The sequence below is a fragment of the Hemitrygon akajei genome, chromosome 10 (assembly GCF_048418815.1).
Source record: "Hemitrygon akajei chromosome 10, sHemAka1.3, whole genome shotgun sequence".
NCBI lineage: Eukaryota > Metazoa > Chordata > Chondrichthyes > Myliobatiformes > Dasyatidae > Hemitrygon > Hemitrygon akajei.
Genome location: NC_133133.1, coordinates 173849134 through 173872506, shown reverse-complemented (window position 1 = coordinate 173872506; position 23373 = coordinate 173849134). Strand labels below are relative to the sequence as shown.

Sequence of the window (23373 nt, the reverse complement as noted above, 5' to 3'; positions counted from 1 at the left end):
CGCTAACCTCTCTGTGTCTGTGCAACACCCACACTCAAACTGTTGGAGGAACTCAGCAGCGTCGGAAGGGAAATGTCAACTATGCTTTTCCCCATGGATGCTGGCTTGCCTGCTGAGTTCCTGCAGCATTTTGTGTGTGATGCATAGCTCGCTGTATCGGTCCTTGTCTCTAGTTGGTGCCCTTGTTGGTGACGTATTACTGGCTGCTGGCCACTCGGAATCCCCAATCTTCAAGCTCCGCCCCGCCCCCTGGTTTCCGTAGCTGGTCACGTGTCCCCGCCCAGTGTCAGGCCGCGGCCTGGGGCTCGGTTTTGCTCGCAGTCTGGAGATGGGTGTGAGTTTGCTGTGGCCGCTGAGCGAGGCGCAGCTGAAGCGACTGGAGGAGCACAAGTACCGCGCGTCAGGCCGTTCGCTTCTGGAGCCGCCGCTGCAGGTGTTCTGGGGATGGCTGCTGGAGCTGATTCCCACCTGGATGGCACCCAACACCATCACCCTGCTCGGACTCGCCACCAACGTTCTGAGCACCCTGCTGCTGGTCTACTACTGCCCCAGCGCCACTGAGCAGGTAAGGCTGGGGCTTTCAGGACTCTGAGGTGACTGTGTCCTGTGGGTGAGGAAGGGTGCCTGATGTGTCCCTTTGGGTAGGGTGTTGACTGGACCGGCGGCGAAGGGAGTTCATTGTCCCATGGGTGGTGGGTTTTACTGGACCCTTGGATGCAGGTGACTTTGGCTTCTCGTGGTTATGGATGTTTGGGTCCCTTTGGGTGGGGTATGACTATGCCCCACGTGTGGGAAGTGATTGAATTTGTGGGTGGAGATTGATAAGTTCCTTTTAGGTGAGGGGGCTGACTAACCCTGGAGTAGGGGTAGTGTTTGGTGACCAGAGAGCCTAGTTTGGGGTAATAGGAACATTACCTGTATTTGGAGTCATCGAACACTATGGCAAAGAATCAAGGACTTTGGCCCATCCAGTCCCTGTCAAACTATTAATCTACCTAGTCCCATTGACTTGCACCTAGACCATAGTGCTCCATACCCTTCCCAAAAATGTACCTATCCAAACTTCTCAAGTGTTGAAATCGAACTTCCTCTGGCAGCTCTTTCCACCCTCTGAGTGAAGTTGTTCTCCTTTATCTTCCTTGTAAAAATTTCACCTTTCACCCTTAACGTTTGACTACTGGTTGTAGCCTGGCCCAATCTCGGTAAATGCAAGCAGGCTTTTTCCACTATCTATACCCTCATAATTTTGTATATGTCTGTCAAATCTCCCTTCAATCTCTTGTGCTCTAAGGAATAAAGAGCTAATGTATTCAATCTTTCCCTATAACTCAGGACCTCAAATCCTGGCAAGAAATTTTCTCTGCACTCTTTCAATCTTACATCTTTTCACTTTCCACCTTACCAAAACTTTGTGCAATATACCAAATTAGGCTTCGCCATCATCTTATTCAACTTCAACATGACATCCCAACTCCTGTACTCAGTATTTTATACAGAGAAGTTACTGACCATGTATTGGTCTACGGGACATGCTGCTTCGTTAGATTGGAGCTCAGAATCAGGCAGGTTGAAGTGCGATTCTCTGGTCATTGGGGAGAGTTGAGTTTGTGTAAAAACAGGGTGAGGTTTACTATAGGAGGAAGAAGACAGCAGTTTTTCCTGAGTTGTCTCCAGTATTCCACTCGTGTCAGAAAGTAATCATTCAGCAGGAAAGTAGGCTATTCGGCCCATTTGGTCCATGCTAACCAAGATGACCCTTTTCCCATTTTTCCAGCATTTGGTGTATAACCTCCTAAACCTTTCCTATCCATGTACCTGTCCGCCTCTTAAATGTTCTTATAGTATCACCTCACTACCTTCTGCTGGCAGCTCATTCCACATGAATACCTCTCTTATTTGTTTAAGAAAAAAAAATAACCCACAAGTTCCTCTTAAATCTTTCCCCTCTCTCCTTAAAATGATGCCCTCTTGCTCTTGATTCCCCAGCACTGGGGAAGAGGACTGAGTTTATTCACCCTTATCTCTGACTTCATGATTTTATACAGCTCTGTAAGATCATCTCCCTGTCTCCTATGCTCTACAGAAGAAAGAAAGGGGGAGGAGGGAGCACCAGAGGGAGATGGAGAACAGGCAGAGTGATGGGCAGAGAGAGAAAAGAACAAACAATTAAATATGTCAGGGATGGGGTAAGAAGGGGAGGAGGGGCATTAACAGAAGTTTTAATGCCCCTGCTCCCTGACATATTTAGTTGTTTGTTTTTATTCTCTCTCTCTCTCTCTGCCTGTTCTCCATCTCCCTCTGGTGCTCCCCCCTCCCCCTTTCTTTCTCCCGAGGCCTCCCGTCCCATGATCCTTTCCCTTCTCCAGCTCTGTATCACTTTCGCCAATCACCTTTCCAGCTCTTAGCTTCATCCCACCCCCTCTGGTCTTCTCCTATCATTTCACATTTCTCCCTCCCCCCACTACTTTCAAATCTCTTAGTATCTTTCCCTTCAGTTAGTCCTGATGAAGGGTCTTGGCCCGAAACGTCGGCAGTGCTTCTCCCTATAGATGCTGCCTGGCCTGCTGTGTTCCACCAGCATTTTGTGTGTGTTGCTTGTACTCAAGCTCCTCCTGTTCTGCACCATTTTCCAGGATTTGCTGAGGAAAGTCCTACCTGGATTTTGCTTTCCAGAATGAAACACATTGCTATTATCTGAACTAAACTAATTTTACCAAATCTCTGGGCTAATTCTATTTCTGTGTTAGATGCAAAGCCATGTATTTGCAAAGTGCAAAGAAATGGCAGGTTTAAGATACTTTTCCATTAGTATGCAAAAAAATTCGTCTATCTGATTCCTCTGTCAGTCCTTTACCTCTTCCAATTTCTCACTTCATCTCCCCCCCCCCCACACCCTCATCCACCTTTTCTCCGTATCTACCCACCTTCCCTCCCTCTCACCTATCACCTGCCAGTTTGTACCTTACTCTGGCTGCTGCATGCTTTCTTTCCGGTCTCAAAGAGTTTTGGCCTGAAATGTCAACTGTTTATTTCCCTCTATGGAGGCTGCCTGACCTGCACTCCCAGTATTTTTTGTTGCATGTACAGTACAATACAGGCCTTCTAATACTCCAAGATCAATCAAGCCCTTCCCTCCCACATAGCTCTCTATTTTTCTATCATCCATCAGGTCACCCAGCTTTGTATGAATGTGGAGGAGTTTTGATAACAAGCCCAGAGTCTGTGTAATAACCGGCTGAAGCAGCAACTTTTCAATTTGCTTACTGCGGGGAGATAAACAGATTCCTTTAACCGATGCAATCAGTTGTCCTTTGGAAGTGTTTGGAAGGAGGTGGGGAAAGCTCAAAGTAAATTTGTTATCAAAGTACACGTATGTCACCATATACATTATCTCATGCTCTTGTTTATTGCTATTTATTTATATTTGCATTTGCACAGTCTGTTTTCTGCACTCTGGTTGATCTTTCATTGATCCTGTTGTAGTTACTATTCTGTGGATTTGCTGAATATACCTGCAGGAAAACAAATCTCGGTTTTATGTACTTTGATAATAAAATTTACTTTGAACAATCCTGAGATTCCTTTCCTTGTGAGCAATCACAGTAAATACAAGAAAACCAATAGAATCAATGAGAAACTGCGCCCAACAGACAGGCAACAACCAGTGTACAAAAAAAAAACACCAATCTGTACAAATACAAAAATCCTTAACTACAACACCAGAGGAAGAGTCTTTGCAAGTTCACTGTTGGACAAGTGAAGTTACCCCTCTGCTTTAAGAGCCTGATGGTTGAGGCTGAACCTGATGCTGTGGGTCCTGGGACTCCTGTACCTCCTTCCTGATGGCAGCTGCGAGAAGAGAGCACGTCCTGGGTGGTGGGGGTCCTTGATGCTGAAACCAGAGTGCGATGACTATCAAGCGTAGTATGTGCAAGCAGGTCTTTCCTTGCAGAGCATAGGACAGTACTGCACTGAAACAGGCCCTTCAGACCACTATTTCCATCTAGACTAATCAAATGGCCAACTAAACTAATCTCTTCTGCTTACACAGTGTCCATATCCTTCCATTTTCCTCACATTTCATATGCCTAATCTAAATGTCTCTTAGAAGTCCCTAATATTTCTGTCTTGAATCCCACGAGTCACAGTCTGCCAGACTGAGAAGGCTGTGTCATAGAGTTTGAACATTCTCTGTGACCTCAATTACTCTGGATGTTTTAGTTATGTAAAATATTTAATCAGAAGGGATTCTACAGATGCTGGAAATCCAAGGCAACACACAAAATGCTGCAGGAACTCAACGGGTCTTTCCCCTCTCTCCTTGGAGGGGAATAAACGGTCGATATTTTGGGCCAAAACCCTTCAGGACTCACTGCTTCAGTCTGATTTTGCTTTTCTTTAGTGCATTGACGTTAAGCTGAAACTTCCTGTCAGTGAGAAAGATTGCTGAGTCTCTAAGAGAGTTTGGAAGCTGGTCCTAAGCACTGAGGTTTCTGTGAAAGATGCTAATCATGTATCTTCCCCAACCTGATCTCAATTGGCGAATGAGACCACTGCACAATATTGTGTATGTTCAGTGCAAAACCTATGGATTTAACCTTGCTTTTCACTAGCATCTTTTATTTTCGTATTTAAAGTTTATCCCATTGTGAAGTGGGTTATCTAGTTTGTATGAAGTGTTCTATAGATAAATTATTATTTCAGTTACAATAAAAAGTTTGTGAACTCTTTGCCTGGTTTTCTGCATTAATTACTCATAAAATGTGCTGTGATCTTCATCTAAGTCACAAATAATAGACAAACACTATCTGCCTAAACCAATAACACACAAACAATTGTGCTTCTTGTCAGTACTGAGTGCACCATTTAAACAATCAGTGTAGGCTCAAAAAAGTATGTGAACCTGTGGGTAATGCCTTCTACAAAAGCTATTTGGAGTCGGGTGTCAATCAATGAGATGAGATTGGAGGTGTGGGTTGTAGAGGTGCCCTGCCCGATTTTTTAAAAAAAAGATACCCAGTCAGGTTACTGACAGAGCCTGCTCTTCTCAGAGTTCTGTTTATGTGCATCATGCCTCGATCTTAGAAGAATTGTACAGATGCATGAAGCTGGAAAAGGCTACAAGACCATTTCTGAATGGCCCAAGTCTCCATCAGTCCACAGTAAGAGAAACTGCCTACACATGGTGAAAACTCAGTACTGTTGCTACCCTCCCTGAGAGTGGGTGTCCTGCAAAGATCACACCAAGAGCACAATGTGCAGTGCTGAAGGAGGTGAAAAAGAACCCAAGGGTAACAGCAAAGGACCTGAAGAAATCTCTAAAACTTTGTAAAGTCTCTGTTCATGTGTCCATTATAAGAAAAACACTGAACAAGAATGGTGTTCATGGAATGACGCCAAAGAAGAAATCATTGTTCTCCAAAAAAATATTGCTTCACATCTCAATATTGAAAAAGGCCACCTGGATGTTTCCGATGCTCCTGGGACAATGTTCTGTGGCCAGATAAGATGAAAGTTGGAACTTTTTGGCAGAAGTGCACACCGCTATGTTTGGAGGCAAAAGGGCACTGCACACCAGCACCTAAACCACATCCCAACTGTGAAGCATGGTGGAAGGAGTATCACGGTTTGGGCTGTTCTGCTGCCTCAGGGCCTGGACAGCTTGCGATCATTGAGGGAACAATGAATTCAAAATTGTATCAAGCCATTTTACAGGAGAATGTCTGTTTGGCAGTCAGTCATCTGAAGCTTAATAGAAGTTGGATGATGCAACAAGACAATAATCTGAAGCACAAGATTAAATCAACAACAGAAGGGTTTTTTTTAAAAAAAAGAAGAAAATTTGTGTTTTGGAATGGCCAAGTCAGAGTCCAGACCTTAATCCAATTGAGATGCTGTGGCATGACCTGAAAAGGTCTGTTCATGCAAGGCATCCCAGGAATATTTATCAACTGAAACAGTTTTGTACGGAGAAATGGTTTAAAATTAGTCTAACACCTAGACTGTGTTTAAATGATGTACTCAGTATTGATGAGAAGAAATACAATTGTTCTTGCGTTATTGGTTTAGGCAGATTGGGTCTGTCTATTATTGTGACTGGACGATCAGACCGCATTTTATGAGTAATTAATGCAGAAAAACAGGTAAATGGAAAGGATTCACAATTTTTTTTCTATCTGTTGTATATTTTTTCTCAGTTTAAGCATAACCAAGCACACTCATTTCTCAATTGCTAGGAACTTCTGGACTATTTGGGTATTGTTGTTTTCAGAAGATTTACATAGATATTACTGTGTAGGCCTAATTGTTTAATGCTATTGTGTAGTGATTTCGGGATGACACCAGTTGTAGATATTACTATTGGGGCAACGTATACTTTGCTCAGGCTCCATAGTCTTTCAATATCCTCTTTTAACTCGGCATAAGATGTGGGAGCAGAATTGGGCCATCCGGCCCATCGAGTCTCTCTGCCATTCAATCATGGCTGATCCTTTTTTCTATTTCTCCTCAACCCCACTCCCTGGCCTTCTCCCTATAACCTTTGATGCCGTGTCCAATCAAGAACCTATCAATCTCTGCCTTAAATACACCCAATGACTTGGCCTCCACAGCTGCACGTGGCAGCAAATTCCACAAATTCACCACCCTCTGGCTAAAGAAATTTCTCAGCATCTGTTTTGAAAGGGCGCCCCTCTATCCTGAGGATGTGCCCTCTTGTCCTCTCCCATCATGGGAAACATCCTTTCCACATCTACTCTGTCTAGGTCTTTCAACATTCAAAAGGTTTCAATGAGATCTCCCCCCCCCCCCCCCCCCCCCCCCAATTCTTCTGAATTCCAGCAGTACAGACCCAGAGCCATCGATCGTTCCTCGTATGATAACCCTTTCGTTCCTGGAATCATCCTTGTGAACCTCCTCTGGACCCTCTCCAATGCCAGCACATCTTTTCTTAGATGAAGAACCCAAAACTGTTCACAAGGTGAAACATTACCATTACCTTTTAAAGCCCCATCCTTGCTCTTGTATTCTAGCCCTCTTGAAATGAATGCTAACATGGCATTTGCCTTCCTCACCACCAACTCAGAAAGCACGTTAACCTTCAAGGTGTCCTGCACCAGGACTCCAAAGTTCCTCTGCACCTCAGATTCCTGGATTTTCTCCCCATTTAGAAAATAGTCCATACATTAATTTCTACTACCAAAGTGCATGACCATGCATTTTTCAACATTGTATTTCATTTGTCACTTCCTTGCCCATTCTCCTAATCTGTCTAAGTCCTTCTGTATCTTACCTGTTTCCTCAACACTACCTGCCCCTCCACCAATCTTCACATCATTTCCAAACTTGGCAACAAAGCCATATATTCTATCATCTAAATCATTTATATACAGCATAAAAAGAAGTGGTCCCAACACTGACTGCAGTGGAGCACTAGTCACTGGCAGCCAACCAGAAGAGGATCCTTTTTTCCCCCACCCACTGCCTCCTACCAATCAGCCAATGCCCTAACCATATCAGTAACTTTCCTGTAATACCACGGGCTCTCAACTTGGTAAACAGCCTCATGTGTGGCTCTTTGTCAAAGGCCTTCTGAAAGTCCAAATATACAACATCCACTGCGTCCCCTTTATCTATCCTACTTGTAATCTCTTCAAAGAATTCCAACATTTCTAGTGTTAATGATTTGTTTGTGTGTTTGGAATGGCTATTAGTAAGTTGTTCTTGTTTATCCTGTATTATTATATCCAGATGGTTTTGATGGATTGACTTATCTGTAATCATGGATGGATTGTAATATAATTTGTAGGACTCTGACTCTGGTGTCTTTTATGGGTTTCTATTTTCAAGATTTTGGGGAATGTTTGCCATTTGATTATGCCGGTGTAAGTAGTAAGATTGAGTTAAACTACTTTAGGATCCTTTAAGCAACACACTTTAAGAGAGAGGTTACTATCTTTCAGTTAGTCCTGACGAAGGGTCTCGGCCCGAAACGTCGACTGTACTTCTTCCTATAGATGCTGCCTGGCCTCCTGCATTCCACCAACATTTTGTGTGTGTTGCTTGAATTTCCAGCATCTGCAGATTTCCTCGCGTTTGCTTTAGGATCCTTTAATGTGCTGGGTTGTTTCTGGTTTCTCTTGGCATTTTCTGCATTTATCATCTTGAATTTGTTGGTCTTGTATTTTGTATTTTTGACAATTTTTTTTGTTAACCACCTAATCTTATATTGCCACAAGGAACCCTTTTGTTTCTGGGGAGAGGTCTCTAACTGCTTCCTTGTCAATATCTAGTCTAGTCAGATCTGGGGAAGTAGTGGGAATAAGCTCCCACCACCTATTAAACTCTCTCAATTGTATACATCTCATATAGCCTCTGACAACCAAGTCCAGCTCCTGGCCTTCATGTGGCTCAGCTACTAAGCCTTGTGGAACCATTTCAACTGAAAGGATAAGGGGCAAGGGTGGGTTATTGGTACCTTCATAATCAGTTGCTTTGAGCAGATGGGGCTTGTCAGCCATATTTGGCAGCTCATCTAGAAGGAAAACTCTGATCTCAAACTTGCCCTTCCTTGTGGCTATACCCACTCATTGGGAGTAATCCCCAGGGAACTATCTGGCACTGGAGTCCCTAAGGCAGTCCTACGTTGAGCTCAATGCTACTGGTGCCAAACTGTATCAGTCTCTGCTGTTCCTTTTGGGTTCATCAGGTGCATGGAGAGGGGGAGCCTGCTACACGGGCAACAGCCTGCTCTATATATCGTACTGCCCAGGCTTGCGTGTCGAGTTAGAGCTAGGTCACAACCTTCATGATTGACCCCAACCAACGGAGGTCCTCTCTGTCCCCATTTGTCAATTAATATTTTATAGTACTTCAGTAGACATGAGAAACATGGGTAGGCTAATCAGTCTCTCAAACCTGCTATCCCGTTCAAAAAGACCATGGCTGGTCCTCTTTCCCAGTTTCCTGTCCGATTCCCATGTTCCTGATGTTTTATATAGCAAGCCCCTTGTGTCCCATCTTCAACCCATGTCATGCTCCACAGGTTTCCTGACTCCAGACGAGGTTGCTGGTGCTACACCAGACCTGTGGACATCGAGAATCTATTAGGTTCCCCTCCCAACATTGGGCTTTGTGATCTCAGTATCAAGGGGATGGATACAACACAAGACCCTATCAGCCCATCGAGCCTGCTCTGGCATTCCATCATTATCTCTCTCAACCCTATTCCCTTGCCTTCTCACTGTAACCTTGGATGCCCTGATTAATCAAGAACCTATCAACCTCTTTTTTAAATATTCCCAGTGACTTGGCCATGTGTCGCTATGTTTCCACTGCCAACAGAACTACTAACACTAACCCGTATGTCTTTGGAATGTGTGAGGAACACAGTCATGGGGAGAACATAGAAGCTCCTTACAGACAGTGGTGGGAATTGAACCCCAGTCACTAATCAGAAAGGACTTGGAGCCCTTTGTGCACAGATAACTAGTACAGCAGGCTATTGTGAAGGCTAATGGTATATTGGATTTTATGGTGTGTTAGTACCCAAGTACTAATGTACTACCAAGTACTAATGTCCTACTACAATTCAGCAGGGCCTTGATCAGCCTGAAAATGGAGTATTGTGAATCATCTTGATCTCACCTCTAAGAGCATACATTCTGTTCTCATTGAAGCCTCTCAAATATTGGAAGGCCTAGAAGGAGTGGATGTGGAGAGAATGTTTGCTATAGTGGGGGAGAGTAGGACCAGAGGCTGCAGCCTCAGTAGAAGGACATTCAGTTAAAACAGATGAAGAATTTCTTTAGCCACAGAGTGGTGACTCTGTGGAACTCATTTCCACGGGCAGCTCTGAAGGACAAGTCATTGGGTATGTTAAAAATGGACGTGATAAATCATGTTTAGTTGGGGAGTCAAAGGTTATGGGGCAAAGGCAGGAGAATAAAGTTGAGAGCGTTACTATATCAGCAGTGATGGAATGGCAGAGCAGACTCAATGGGCTGATATGGTCTTGTGTTGTATCCATCCCCTTGAGAGCGTTACTATATCAGCGGTGATAGAATGCCAGAGCAGACACAATAGCCTGAATGACCTAATTCTGGTCTTATGGTTCTGAATTACTCTTAGATCGCTCAAATGGGTGATTCAGACCATCTCTCCTCTCAGCCAACTTAATACTCACCATCAGTCCTTATCTTTAAAATCCATTCTATAATTGTGGGCATACTGGTTCTGAGTTTAGATTTATTGGGTTCTAAAACAGTAAATTCAGGAAAATAGACACTATTGAAGGATCCATTACCCACTGCATTTACTGTCTGCACATCTGTCAATCCCTCCTTGTGTCCTATCTTCATATTATATGTAAAAAAAAAAAATCAGGATAAAGTATCTATCTCAAAATACTTATAAAGGTGGAGATAGACATAGCAAATGGGTTCACACTATTTCAGTGAAACCAAATGTAGACTGAATCCTGATCAAGGGCCTCAGCCCGAGATATCAGCTTGCTATTCCTCTCCATTGACGCTGCTGACCTGCTGGGTTCCTCCAGCATTTTGTGTGCGCTGCTTTGAGTAGCTGCTTTGGGAAGCACTAGTCGACTGGATTTGGGTTCGAGTTGGCTGCTGCTGATTAACTGTCCCACTCTGACCTTTGTCTATAAATCTCATGCATTGTAACACAGGATGGACACATTTCGTCTTCTGTCTGGGTACCTTGTAGGATTCAATGTCAAATTGTTCCATTCCAGATAATTCACTCTTTACCCATTAAAATTTGAGTTTTTGCTTCTCTTTTTGGCTTTCTGTATAGTTTCATCTGCTTTACAGAAACTGCTGTCTTACTATTAATGGTTAGCAAAACGCTATTACAGCACAGCGACCCAGGTTCAATTACCACCAAGGAGTGTGCAGTTACTCTGGATATCTGTCTTTCTCTCCCCATGTTCTCCGGAATCCTATCTTCATATTGTAAGTAATGCAGGGTAAAGTATTTATCTCAAATTAATTATAAGATGCCTGACCCAGCAGGGATGGATATAGCAAATGTTTGTGTTCTGATTATAATCAGATAGGAATACTCTGATTACTGAAATTTGATTCATTCCAATTAAAAGTGAGATGTCTAGCGAGTATCGTAATTAATATCTGTTGTGTAAGGGTGTGATTTAAAAATAATAGGAGCAGGAGTTGGGCCATCTGGCTTCTCAAGCCTGTCTGTCCATCAAGATGGTACGTCAGTTTGAAGCATTTCCCTTGGAGCAGCTGGGATCTCGGTCTCGGTCAGCTCAGCATTGCCCAGCAAGCTATAGACTCGATGTTCAGAGGGTGCGGTGGGAAGCCCTTGTACCCATCTGTGTCTGTGCTGACCAAGGTGCACAAAGCACCTTCACCCGGTCTGCCATATCTCCACCCATTTTAATTTACTTCCCATTCCCATTGCAATATGTCTGTCCGTGTCTGATGGCATGAATATCGATTTCTCTACCTTCTGGTAGTTTCTCCCCCTGTCACTCCCCTTCTCTCTTTTTATTCCTCATTCTGGTTCCCCTTTTGCCGTTTCTCTTTTCCTCAACTGCCCATCACCTCCCTCTGGGTCCACTGTCAAATTTCTATCGGATTTCTTCTCCTTCAGCCCTTTATCTCCTCCACCTATTACCCTTCAACTTCTTACTTCATTCCTCATCCTTCGCCCTTCTCACTCAGCAGGTCTAACCTATCACCTGCCGGCTTGATCTTCTTCCCCCTCTTCCCTCCCCCCACCTTATTCTGGTTTCTGCCCCCTTCCTTTCCAGTCCTGATGAAAGGTCCGTGTCTGAAACATTGACTGTTTATTCTCCTACATGGATGCTGCCCGACCTGCTGAGTTCCTCCAGCATTTTGTGTGATTATCTAATGTATATCCTCAGCCACTTCCTCTGACAGCTCATTTCATATATCTATCACCCTCTGTTTCAAAAAAAGTTGCCCTTCAGGTTATAAACCTTTCACCTCTAACCTTAAACCTATTTCCTTTAGTCTAGTCCTAATGAAGGGTCTTAACTTTATTGCCCTCCATAGTTGCTGCCTGACCTGCTGAGTTCCTCCATCATTTTGTCTCTGTTGCTCAAGATTTCCAGCGTGTGCAGTGACTTTTGTGCCCTCTAGTTGCTAATTAGCAACCCTGGACAAAAGGCTGCTCACCCTCTCTGTGTCCCGAATGATTTTATACACCTCCAAGAAATTGCCTCTGTCTCCTACGCTCCAAAGAATAAAAGGCCCAACCTCTCCCTAAAACTCAGCCCCTCAGATCCTTGCAAAGCATCTCTTCACTCTCTCCAGTTTAATCACAGCTGTCCTAAAACAGACTAAAACTGAAATTGTGGCATCACCACCACGGTACAGCCCAGAGGCATGATGGTTAGCACAATTGCTTTACAGCGCCAGCAATCACCGATTCGGGTTGATTCCTTCCTTCCGCACGAGTTTGCATGTTCTCCGTGGATTTATGGATTCCTCTCGCATTCCAGTAACATGCAGGTTAGGGTTAGCGGGTTGTGGACATTCTATGTTGGTGCCAGAAGCATGGCGACACCGGCAGACTGCTTGCTGATTTGACTTGATGCCGATAACTTAATTCACTGTATGCTTCAACATACATGTGACAAATGAAGCCCTGGCTCGCGTAACCTCGCCTGAAAACTCAGTTCCTCAAGTCCTGGCAGCATCCTCGTAAAGCCTCTCTGCACTCTTTCGAGTTTACTCACAGCATTCCACAGGCAGCTGTGGAGACAAAGTCTTTGTGTATATTTAAGGCAGAGGTTGATAGATTCTCGATTGGTCGGGGCATGAAGGGATATGGGGAGATGGGGCCTGAGAGGAAGAAATGGATCAGCCATGATGGAGCAGACTCAATGGGCCAAATGGCTGATTCTCGTCCTGTATCTTATGGTCTTACAGGGTGACCAAAACTGAAAATGTAGAATCTGAACATGACTGGTACACCTGGTACACCACCCTCAGCAGACTCATTAGTCTTCTCCTTCCCATTTGGTGTGTATCAAATTCCCGTAGCTGCATTGCGTTCCACCTCGATAATCTGAACGTAGCCATTTGCTATTTTGACTGTGCTGCGGCATGCAATTTTAACAGTAATCTAGATGATCTTACCTTCATCACTATGTGAATCAGATCTAACACCACTGGCATATGACATCAGATCTGTTGTTTTGCAGCAGCAGTACATTGTAATGCATAATAAAAACTGTAAATCACAGTAACAAGTATATTTATTTTAAAAAATTAATTTAAGTACAAAACAAGAGGAAGAAACCATAGTGAGGTAGTGTTCATATAGAAACATAGAAAATAGGTGCAGGAGTAGGCCATTCGGCCCTTCAAGCCTGCACCGCCATTCAGTATGATCATGGCTGATCATCCAACTCAGAACCCTGTGCCTGCTTTCTCTCCATACCCCCTGATCCCTTTAGCCACAAGGGCCATATCTAACTTCCTCTTAAATATAGCCAATGAACCGGCCTCAACTGTTTACTGTGGCAGAGAATTCCACAGATTCACCACTCTCTGTGTGAAGAAGTTTTTCCTCATCTCAGTCCTAAAAGGCTTCCTCTTTACCCTTAAACTGTGACCCCTCGTTCTGGACTTCCCCAACATCGGAAACAATCTTCCTGCATCTAGCCTATCCAATCCCGTTAGAATTTTATACATTTCAATAAGATCCCCCCTCAATCTTCTAAATTCCAGTGAGTATAAGCCTAGTCGATCCAGTCTTTCTTCATATGAAAGTCCTGCCATCCCAGGAATCAATCTGGTGAACCCTCTCTGTACTCCCTCTGATATGTCCAATATCTGTTCAGAAATCTAATGAAGAAGATGTTTCTGAATCATTGAGTGTGTGCCTTCAGGCTCCTGTGCCTGCTTCCTGATGGAAGCAATGAGAAGAGGGTATGTCCTGGGTGACTAGGATCGTTAATAATGAATACTGTCTTTTTGAGCGTCGCTCCCTGAAGATGTCCTGGATGCTGGAGAGGCTAGTGTCCATGATGGAGCTGACTGAATTTACAACTTACTGCGGCTTATTTTGATCCTGTAAGAATTCAGCGAAGGTGGAGAGTTCAAGTGAAGTTTATTGTCATTTAACTACATACATATATATATATAGACAGGAGACATTTCTTCAAACACATAACAGACATAATACCCAATAACTGAAGGTAAGGATAGTAACAAACTTATTAATATTAAATATAAGGTCCTGAAGTCTACAGTAATTTCCTTTGTCCTCCACGTTCAGGCTTATGTTGTTGCTCTCACACCAATCCACCAGCCACTCCACTTCCTCTACTCTGTCTCAACATCGTTCTTGATAAGGTCACCATTGTTGTATCATCTGCAAACTTAATGACACAGTTTGAGCAGGATCCTGCAACACAGTCGTGTCAGCAGTGGGCTGAGCACACAGCCAGTGCTTAGCAGAGTGCGATGAGAGATATTGCTGCCCGCATAGACTACTGTAAAGAAATCTGGTATCCAATTGCAGAGGGAGGTGTTGAGACCAGCGAGGACAGTTTCCCCACCAGTTTCTGGGGTATGATGGTGTTGAATACCAAACTGAAGTCTATAACAACAGTCTGGCATATGAGACCCCATTTTCCACGGGGGACAGGACAGAGTGGAGGGCAGAGGTTATTGCATCATCCGTGGATCGATTTGAGCAATAAGTGAACTGGAAAGGATCTAGTGTAGCTGGAAGAAAGGCTTTAATGTGCTCCATGACCAGTCACTCAAAGCATTTTATAATGGTTAAGTTGATGTCACTGGACAATAGTCACTTAGGTAGGTTACTGTCACCTTCTTCGGCACTGGAATGCTGGTGGCTGCCTTGAAAACTGAACGGACAGTGGATTGTTCCAGAGAGATGTGAAATATATCTGTCACCAATTCCATCAGCTGGGCTGTGCAGTCTTTCAGAACCCAACCTAACATATTATCAGGCCCCACTCTGACCAGGGTCTTCCTCACCTCAGCTTCAGCCAGACGGAGTGTCTGCTCCCCTGGGGGAGGGGGGCCTTCTTCACCAGCACTCTGCTCTGCACCTCAAACTGGGTGCAGAAGACATTCAGCCTTTCAGGGAGTGAAGCATCCTGGTCACTGACGCACAGGGTAAACTTGTAGGCTGTAACCCTCTGAATTTCCTGCCACATGTATGTCATGTGTCTGGTATCACAGAAGTGACTGTCAGTTCTCTGAGAACGCTCCCATTTCACCTTCCTGATGGAGTGGGAAAGCATTGTTCTTGCTTTCCTGAGAGCTGTCGCATTCCCCAATCTAAAAGCAGCACCACGATCCCTCAGCCTGGCAGTGCCCTCTGCTTCTGATTTCCCTCACCCAGATGTGTTTCATGATGGTAATATCCTCAGTTCACTTCTCTATGTAGCTGGTCACAGAATCCACGTATTCCTCAATGTTAACATGGTTGCCATAGGTAGCAGGCTTCTTGAAAATTCTCCAGTTTGTATTATCAAAGCAACTTTATTCACCATATCTATATAAATGTATCATTTGCAAACTTCACCATATTTCCATCAATTCTGTCATCAAAATCATTGGCTGCTTCTCACTGTGAAAAGTAGTCCCAAAGCCAACACTAGATTCTGGCAGCCAACCAGAATATGCTCCCTATATTCCCACACTGCCTCCTGCCAGTCAGCCAATCTTCTGTCCATGCTGGTATCTTTCCTATAATAGCATGGGCTCTTGTTTAACAGACTCGTGTGGCATCTTGTCAAAGGCCTTCTGAAAATTCAAGTAAACAACATCTACTGATTCCTTTGTCTATCCGACCTGCTATTTCCTCAAAGAATTCCAATAGATTTCTCAGGCAAGATTTCCCCTTAAGGAAACCATCACCTCCCTGTTTCAAAGGCTGGAGTGGGCACACACATCACACAGCTTCCCTGTGAAGCTATCTTAGATCCATCGATCCAAGTTGTAAACTTGGTCAGCTCCATCATGAGCTCTAGCCTTCCCAGCATCATGGACATCTTTGAAGGGTCATGCCTCAGAAAGGTGGCATTAAGGACCTCCATCACCCAGGATGTGTCTTTTTCTCATTGTCACCATCAAGGTAGAGGTACAGGAGCCTGAAGATTCAGGAACTTCAGGCTCCTGAATCCTCTACAATTCAGGAACAGCTTCTTCCCCAACTACCATTAGATTTCTGAATGGACAATGAACCCATGTGCACTAACTCGTTAATTTTTCTTTGCTCTCCTTTTATATGCTTATTTAATTTAATAATATTTTCTTATTGTTAGTTTTTTAATTTTGTATTTATCTGTTTATTATTATGTATTGGACTTTACTGCTGTTGCAAAACAATAGATTTCACAACAAATGCCAGTGATATTAAACTAGTTCTGATTCTGATGGCTGCCTTTTGAAGGTGCCATGGATGCTGACTGAGCTTGCAAGTCCCTGCAGCTTTTTCTGACCCTCTCTGACAGCTCTCCCTCAGTGCTGAAGTGTCATTCTGGGTCTGTGCTCCAGTCTCCAGTACGGGCCATGCACCATCACCTGGAGTGGGCACACGCAGCTTCCCTGTGAAGAAAGTTCCGATCCATCTTCAGTCCTGCTCAGCAGTTCTTGGATCATGGCTCATGACCATGATGTTCACCATTCCGTCTGTGACCTGTTATTCTCCCCCCTTTGCAGGCACCATGTTACGTGTACGTATTGTGTGGTCTGGGATTATTTATCTATCAGTCCTTGGATGCCATTGATGGAAAGCAGGCCAGAAGAACCAACAGCAGCTCTCCCCTTGGAGAGCTGTTCGACCATGGATGTGATTCCTTTTCTACAGGTGCGTGCTTTAATGAATGAACATTCTCTGATGCAGTACACAGTGACAACCAGTAGCGATGCAGATTAGGATCAAGATTACAAAGCAAGCATCAAACTGGATCAGATTGAAAGGCAGAGTAGAGTCGTAGAGCACTACAGCACAGCAACAGGCCTTTCAGCCCATCTAGTCTATGCCAAACTGTTGTTCTGTCTACTCCATCGACCTGCCTCTGGACCATAATCCTCCATACCCCTCCCATTCATGTACATATCCAAACATCTCTTAAGTGTTGCAATCTGCCCCACCCACTCATGCTCAATGGCTCAGAGAGATTATGTTCTGCTTAGACCTTGAAAAGATTCATTATTCACTTCTTAATTTGGACGTAAAGTTCCACAAGATGTGGGGACCTAGAATATTTTCATAATTCCCGTTTAGATTAAGGGCGCATCCCTCCTTTTTTCTTTTGCATTTAAGTCCCTTACTTCCAGCTTCTTACGGTTAAGATTTATGGTTTTTGATGTGTAAACATATTATAGTTTAGGTAGTAGGCAACATAAATTCTTTTTATAAATACGGCTCTATGGTGATAAAAGTTCTGATTAACTTTTTTATACTTTGTAAGGTTGGCTTGGAGTTGGGTAGTGGGAGGGTGGGTGGTAACCAGCTTTATACCATTCTACTATGGGTGCTTAATTGCTATGAACTGTACATTTGATATGTTTGTTTTGCACTGTATAAACCTCTTTTACTGTTTTTTGTCGCATTGTAGAAACTAATTTTTAAAAAAAATTTTTAAATGTTGCAATCAAACCTGCATCGGTCACTTCTGCTGGCAGCTCATTCCACACTCACACCACCCTCCATGAAGAAACTGTCCCTCATGTTTCCCTTAAACTTTTAGAATTGTAAAGCCTAATGGCATTGGGGAGTATTGACCTCTTCATCCTGTCTGAGGAGCATTGTATCGATAGTAACCTGTCGCTGAAACTGCTTCTCTGTCTCTGGATGGTGCTATGTAGAGGATGTTCAGAGTTATCCATAATTGACCGTAGCCTACTCAGCGCCCTTCGCTCAGCTACCAATGTTAAACTCTCCAGTACTTACAGATAGACCTCAGTATGTGCGGTTGGGAGACTGTAGGTCTGACACGGTGGTCAGCAGCACAGGAGCGCCGCAGGGAACCGTACTCTCTCCGGTCCTGTTCACCCTGTACACATCAGACTTCCAATATAACTCGGAGTCCTGCCATGTGCAGAAGTTCGCTGATGACACGGCCATAGTGGGGTGTGTCAGGAATGGACAGGAGGAGGAGTATAGGAAACTGATACAGGACTTTGTGATATGGTGCAACTCAAACTACCTGCGTCTCAATATCACCAAGACCAAGGAGATGGTGGTGGACTTTAGGAGATCTAGGCCTCATATGGAGCCAGTGATCATTAATGGAGAATGTGTGGAGCAGGTTAAGACCTACAAGTATCTGGGAGTACAGTTAGACGAGAAGCTAGACTGGACTGCCAACACAGATGCCTTGTGCAGGAAGGCACAGAGTCGACTGTACTTCCTAAGAAGGTTGGCGTCATTCAATGTCTGTAGTGAGATGCTGAAGATGTTCTATAGGTCAGTTGTGGAGAGCGCCCTCTTCTTTGTGGTGGCGTGTTGGGGAGGAAGCATTAAGAAGAGGGACGCCTCACGTCTTAATAAGCTGGTAAGGAGAGTTAAGTATTGTATGTAATTAGTTTTGCTACAACAAGTGTATGGGACATTGGAAAAAAAAGTTGAATTTCCCCATGGGGATGAATAAAGTATCTATCTATCTATCTAACCTGTGACCTCTTGTTCTTATCTCATCCAAACTCAGTGGAAAAAGCCTGTTTGAATTTACCCGTCTGTACCCCTCATAGTTTTGTATACCTCTATCAATCCTCCCCTCAATCTCCTGCATTCCAGCGAGTGAAGTCTTACCTATTCAGCCTTTCCCTATAACTCAGGTCCTAAAGTCCCAGTAACATCCTTGTAAATTTCCTTTATACTCTTTCAATCTTATTGACATCTTTCCTATAGCTAGATAAGTGGATGAGTCTACACAATGCTCTGTATAAGGCCTTACCAACATCCTATACAGCTTCAACATAACATCCCAACTCCTGTACTTCATACTTTGATTAGTGAAGGCCAATATGCCAAAAGATTTCTGCTCTATATACCTGGCATCACCTTCAAGGAATTATGGACTTGTATTCCCAAATCCCTGTGTTGTAAAGCATTCCTCAGTGTCCTCCCACTCATGGTGCAAGTCCTACCCTGGTTTGTCCTGCCAGAGTGTAACACTTTACTCTTGTCTGCATTAAATTTCATCTACTGCCATTTTTGCCCATTTTTCCATCTGGTCCAGATCCCACTAGAAGCTTTGATAGTCTCCCTCGCTGTCCACTGTGCCCCCAACCTTGGTGTCATCCACAGATTTGGTGATCCAGTTAACAACATTATCATCCAGATCATTGATATAGATAACAAACAACAACAACAACAGACACTGTAGGAGACTTGTGTCTATTTTCTGTCTGTTGGAGCCATATGTTATATGTTGTGGTTTGTTAATTATGGTAATTAGTCACAAGAGTTAGGGAGTGGTAGAAGCAAATGAGTACAGTTACATATTCACATTTTGGTAGTTTAGTCTAATTGAGGGGGTAAGTCACAAGATAATTTTTCTTTTGTTGACCACTAATTTAGTTCGAGTGCTAGTTAGGTCAATTGGAACGTTATTAGACTGTTCCTTAGATTCAGGATCAGTTCCTGAGGATTGGAGAATGGCTAATGTTATCCCACTTTTTAAGAAAGGAGGGAGGGAGAAAACAGAGAACTATCAACCTGTCAGCCTAACATAGGTGGTGAGGAAGATGCTAGAGTCCATTATTAAGAATGAAATAGTGGCATATCTAGATAGCAGTAATAGGACTGGGCTGAGCCAGCATGGATTTACCAAGGGTAAATCATGCTTGACTAATCTGTTGGAGTTTTTCGAGGATGTAACCAGGAAGTTAGATGGGGGAGATCCAGTGGATGTAGTGTACCTCGATTTTCAGAAGGCATTTGATAAGGTCCCACATAGGAGATTGGTGGGTAAAATCAAAGCTCATGGCATTGGGGGGAAGACATTGACATGGATAGAAAACTAGTTGGCAGATAGAATGCAAAGGGTAGCGGTGAATGGGTGTTTCTCGGAATGGCAGGTAGTGACTAGTGGGGTGCCACAGGGCTCAGTATTGGGACCACTGCTGTTTACAATTTACGTCAACGATTTAGATGAAGGCATTGAGAATAACATCAGCAAATTTGCTGATGATACTAAGCTGGGTGGCAGTGTGACATGTGATGAGGATGTTAGGAGAATTCAGGGTGACTTGGATAGGCTGGGTGAGTGGGCAGATACTTGGCAGATGGCGTTTAATGTGAATAAGTGTGAGGTTATCCACTTTGGGAGTAAGAACAGGAAAGCAGATTATTATCTGAACGGTATAGAGTTGGGTAAGGGAGTAATACAAAGAGATCTCGGAGTCCTTGTTCATCAGTCACTGAAGGTGAATGAGCAAGTGCAGCAGGCAGTGAAGAAGGCTAATGGAATGTTGGCCTTTATTACAAAGGGAATTGAGTACAAGAGCAAGGAAATCCTCTTGCATTTGTACAGAGCCCTGGTGAGACCACACCTGGAGTATTGTGTACAGTTTTGGTCTCCAGGGTTAAGGAAGGACATCCTGGCTGTAGAGGAAGTGCAGCGTAGATTCACGAGGTTAATTCCTGGGATGTCTGGACTGTCTTACGCAGAGAGGTTAGAGAGACTGGGCTTGTACACGCTGGAATTAAGGAGATTGAGAGAGGATCTGATTGAAACATATAAGATTATTAAGGGATTGGACAAGATAGAGGCAGGAAATATGTTCCAGATGCTGGGAGAGTCCAGTACCAGAGGGCATGGTTTGAGAATAAGGGGTAGGTCATTTAGGACAGAGTTAAGGAAAAACTTCTTCTCCCAGAGAGTTGTTGGGGTCTGGAATGCACTGCCTCGAAAGGTAGTGGAGGCCAATTCTCTGGATGCTTTCAAGAAGGAGCTAGATAGGTATCTTATGGATAGGGGAATCAAGGGATATGGGGACAAGGCAGGAACCGGGTATTGATAGTAGATGATCAGCCATGATCTCAAAATGGCGGTGCAGGCTCGAAGGGCCAAATGGTCTACTTCTGCACCTATTGTCTATTAACTAGCGTAAAACTAATTCTGTTTCCAACAATCAGAACACTTAGTTACGTTGATTTGAGCATTAAGGTCACTATATAGCTAGTTTGTTTCTGTTTTTATTGCTGTAAGATCATTTGTCTTTGCTGATTTTGTAATAAATGATCAAAAGTAACTTTTCTACTCTGTAGCTTTGTTATTCGAAAGCAAGTCATACAGTATTGATTACTCTGGCCTCTTCTCTCAACGGTTTTGATTTGTTTTAAAGTAACTGCTACAGACCCAACACCGATCCCTATGGCACATGACTAGTCACAGGCCTCCAGTCAATGAGGCAACCATCTACTACCTGCAAAGCCAATGTCTAATCATCCTGAATGCCAAGTGACTGAACCTTGACCAACTTGTCAAAGGCCTTGCTAAAGTCCCGTTGTAATTAGCTTTATTTCTTCCCCTTGTTTTTCCTTTCCAGTTGTGTTGGGCTTGGGCTGCTGCCTGGCTGTTCGTTTGGGAACGGATTCAGAACTCCTGTTCTTCTGCTGCTTCATTGGCTTGTTTCTATTCTACTGTGCTCACTGGCAAACCTACGTCTCAGGGTCACTGCGATTTGCAAAGTAAGTTTGCTTATTTCATTCTATACAGTGTTAAATGCTATCCATTAAATGTATTTAAAACACAGAATTTTTCAGAGCAAGGGTTATGGGGAAATGGCAGGTGGGTAGAACTAAGTCCACAGACAGATCAGCTGTGATCTTATTGAATAATAATAAGACGACAATCCATAATAGCTGTCTGGATATAATAATACAGGATAAACAAGCAAGTACAACTTAATTGATGAAGCCATTCCAAACACACACAACATACAGAAATCAAGAAGTGAAAAACACCAGCAATATGCTGAATTAAAAGAGGAAATTGAAAGACTATGGAACATGAACAGATATACATTGTCCCAATAGTAATATCTACAACTGGTATCATCCCAAAGACACTACACAATAGCATTAAACAGTTGGGCCTACACAGCAATATTTATGTAAATCTCCAGAAAGGCACAGTATTAAACGACACTCGAATAGTCCAAAAATTCCCAGCAATTGAGAAATGAGTGTGCTTGGCTGTGCTTGTACCTCAGGCTTTATCAGCTTGAACTGAGAAATAATACAGCAATAATAATAATGATACTTTCCTCAAATCACCTTAAAATCATGCCCCTCATATTAGACATTTCTGTCCTAGGAAAAGTCTCTGGCTATTGAGCTCTCTTGAGCTATGCTTGCAAAGGGAAAAGCCTTAGCTTGCTCAGCCTTTCCTCATAAGACATGCTCTCTAATCCAGGCAGCACCTTTGCTGCCTCCTTAAAGCTCCCGCATCCTTTCTCTAATAAGGTCACCCAAACTGACCACAATACTCCAAACAACACACACAAAATGCTGGAGGAACTCAGCAGGCCAGGCAACATCTGTGGAAAAGAGTACAGTCGAAGTTTGGGGCCAACACCCTTCAGCATTACTGGAGGGAAAAAAAGATGAATAGACTTAAGTGTCGGAGGGCTGCAGAGATCACGAGGAGTGAGAGAGGGTTTCACTGATCTCTGTCGAAAGGAATATTTAAACTTTTCAGGAGAGGCATCCCTTGAAGAGATTTCGCAGTGTAGTAATCCAATCGCAAATGAGAAAATCTGCAGAAGCTAGATAGTGTAAACGCAAGCAGGCTTTTTCCCCACTGAAGTTGAGTTAGACTTGAACTACAGGTTAAGGGTGAAAGGTGAAGTATTTTAGGGGACCTGAAGGGAATGTAGCAGAAGAACATCAGGTTCAAATCTGATCCTCAGCGAATGGTGGCAGGTGCCCAGCCTGCCAAAACTGGAAAGGAGGAAGAGATAAAGTTAGTGCGAGGCCGTTGACAAATTACCACATGGTTGGTCAAGAGAAGTTTGGATAAGTACATGGATGGGATAGTTATGGAGGTCTGTAGTCCAGGTGCCTGTCAATGGGACTAGGCAGGAAGCACAGGAGCCTTGGGTCCAACACCACCAAGTTGGGGAACAGGTGCAGGTTGATGGGACCAGGCAGAATAACAGTTTGGCATTGACTAGATGGGCCGAATGGCTTGTTTCTGTGCTCTGTGACATTACAATACATTTTGTTGTGGACCTGGTTCCTGCTTAAGTGTCATGAAGCTTTCTGCCTTCCAGGCAATGACTTCCAGATCCCTCAGTGAATGTATTTTCCCATTTCCCCTTTAATTCCTTTTAAATCCATGCTGTCTGGTTGCTGACCTGT

At 43.7% G+C, this 23373-nt stretch overlaps 1 protein-coding gene across 1 annotated transcript in view; it reads left to right on the top strand.

Moving 5' to 3' along the window:
- Positions 1-23373, top strand: part of chpt1 (choline phosphotransferase 1) — a 35753-nt gene continuing 12380 nt past the window's right edge. The window contains exons 1-3 of the mRNA XM_073059757.1: positions 1-565; positions 16716-16863; positions 21558-21699. Coding sequence (XP_072915858.1) covers positions 329-565; positions 16716-16863; positions 21558-21699 — 527 coding nt within the window. The 5' untranslated portion in view covers positions 1-328. The remainder of the gene's footprint in view (positions 566-16715; positions 16864-21557; positions 21700-23373) is intronic.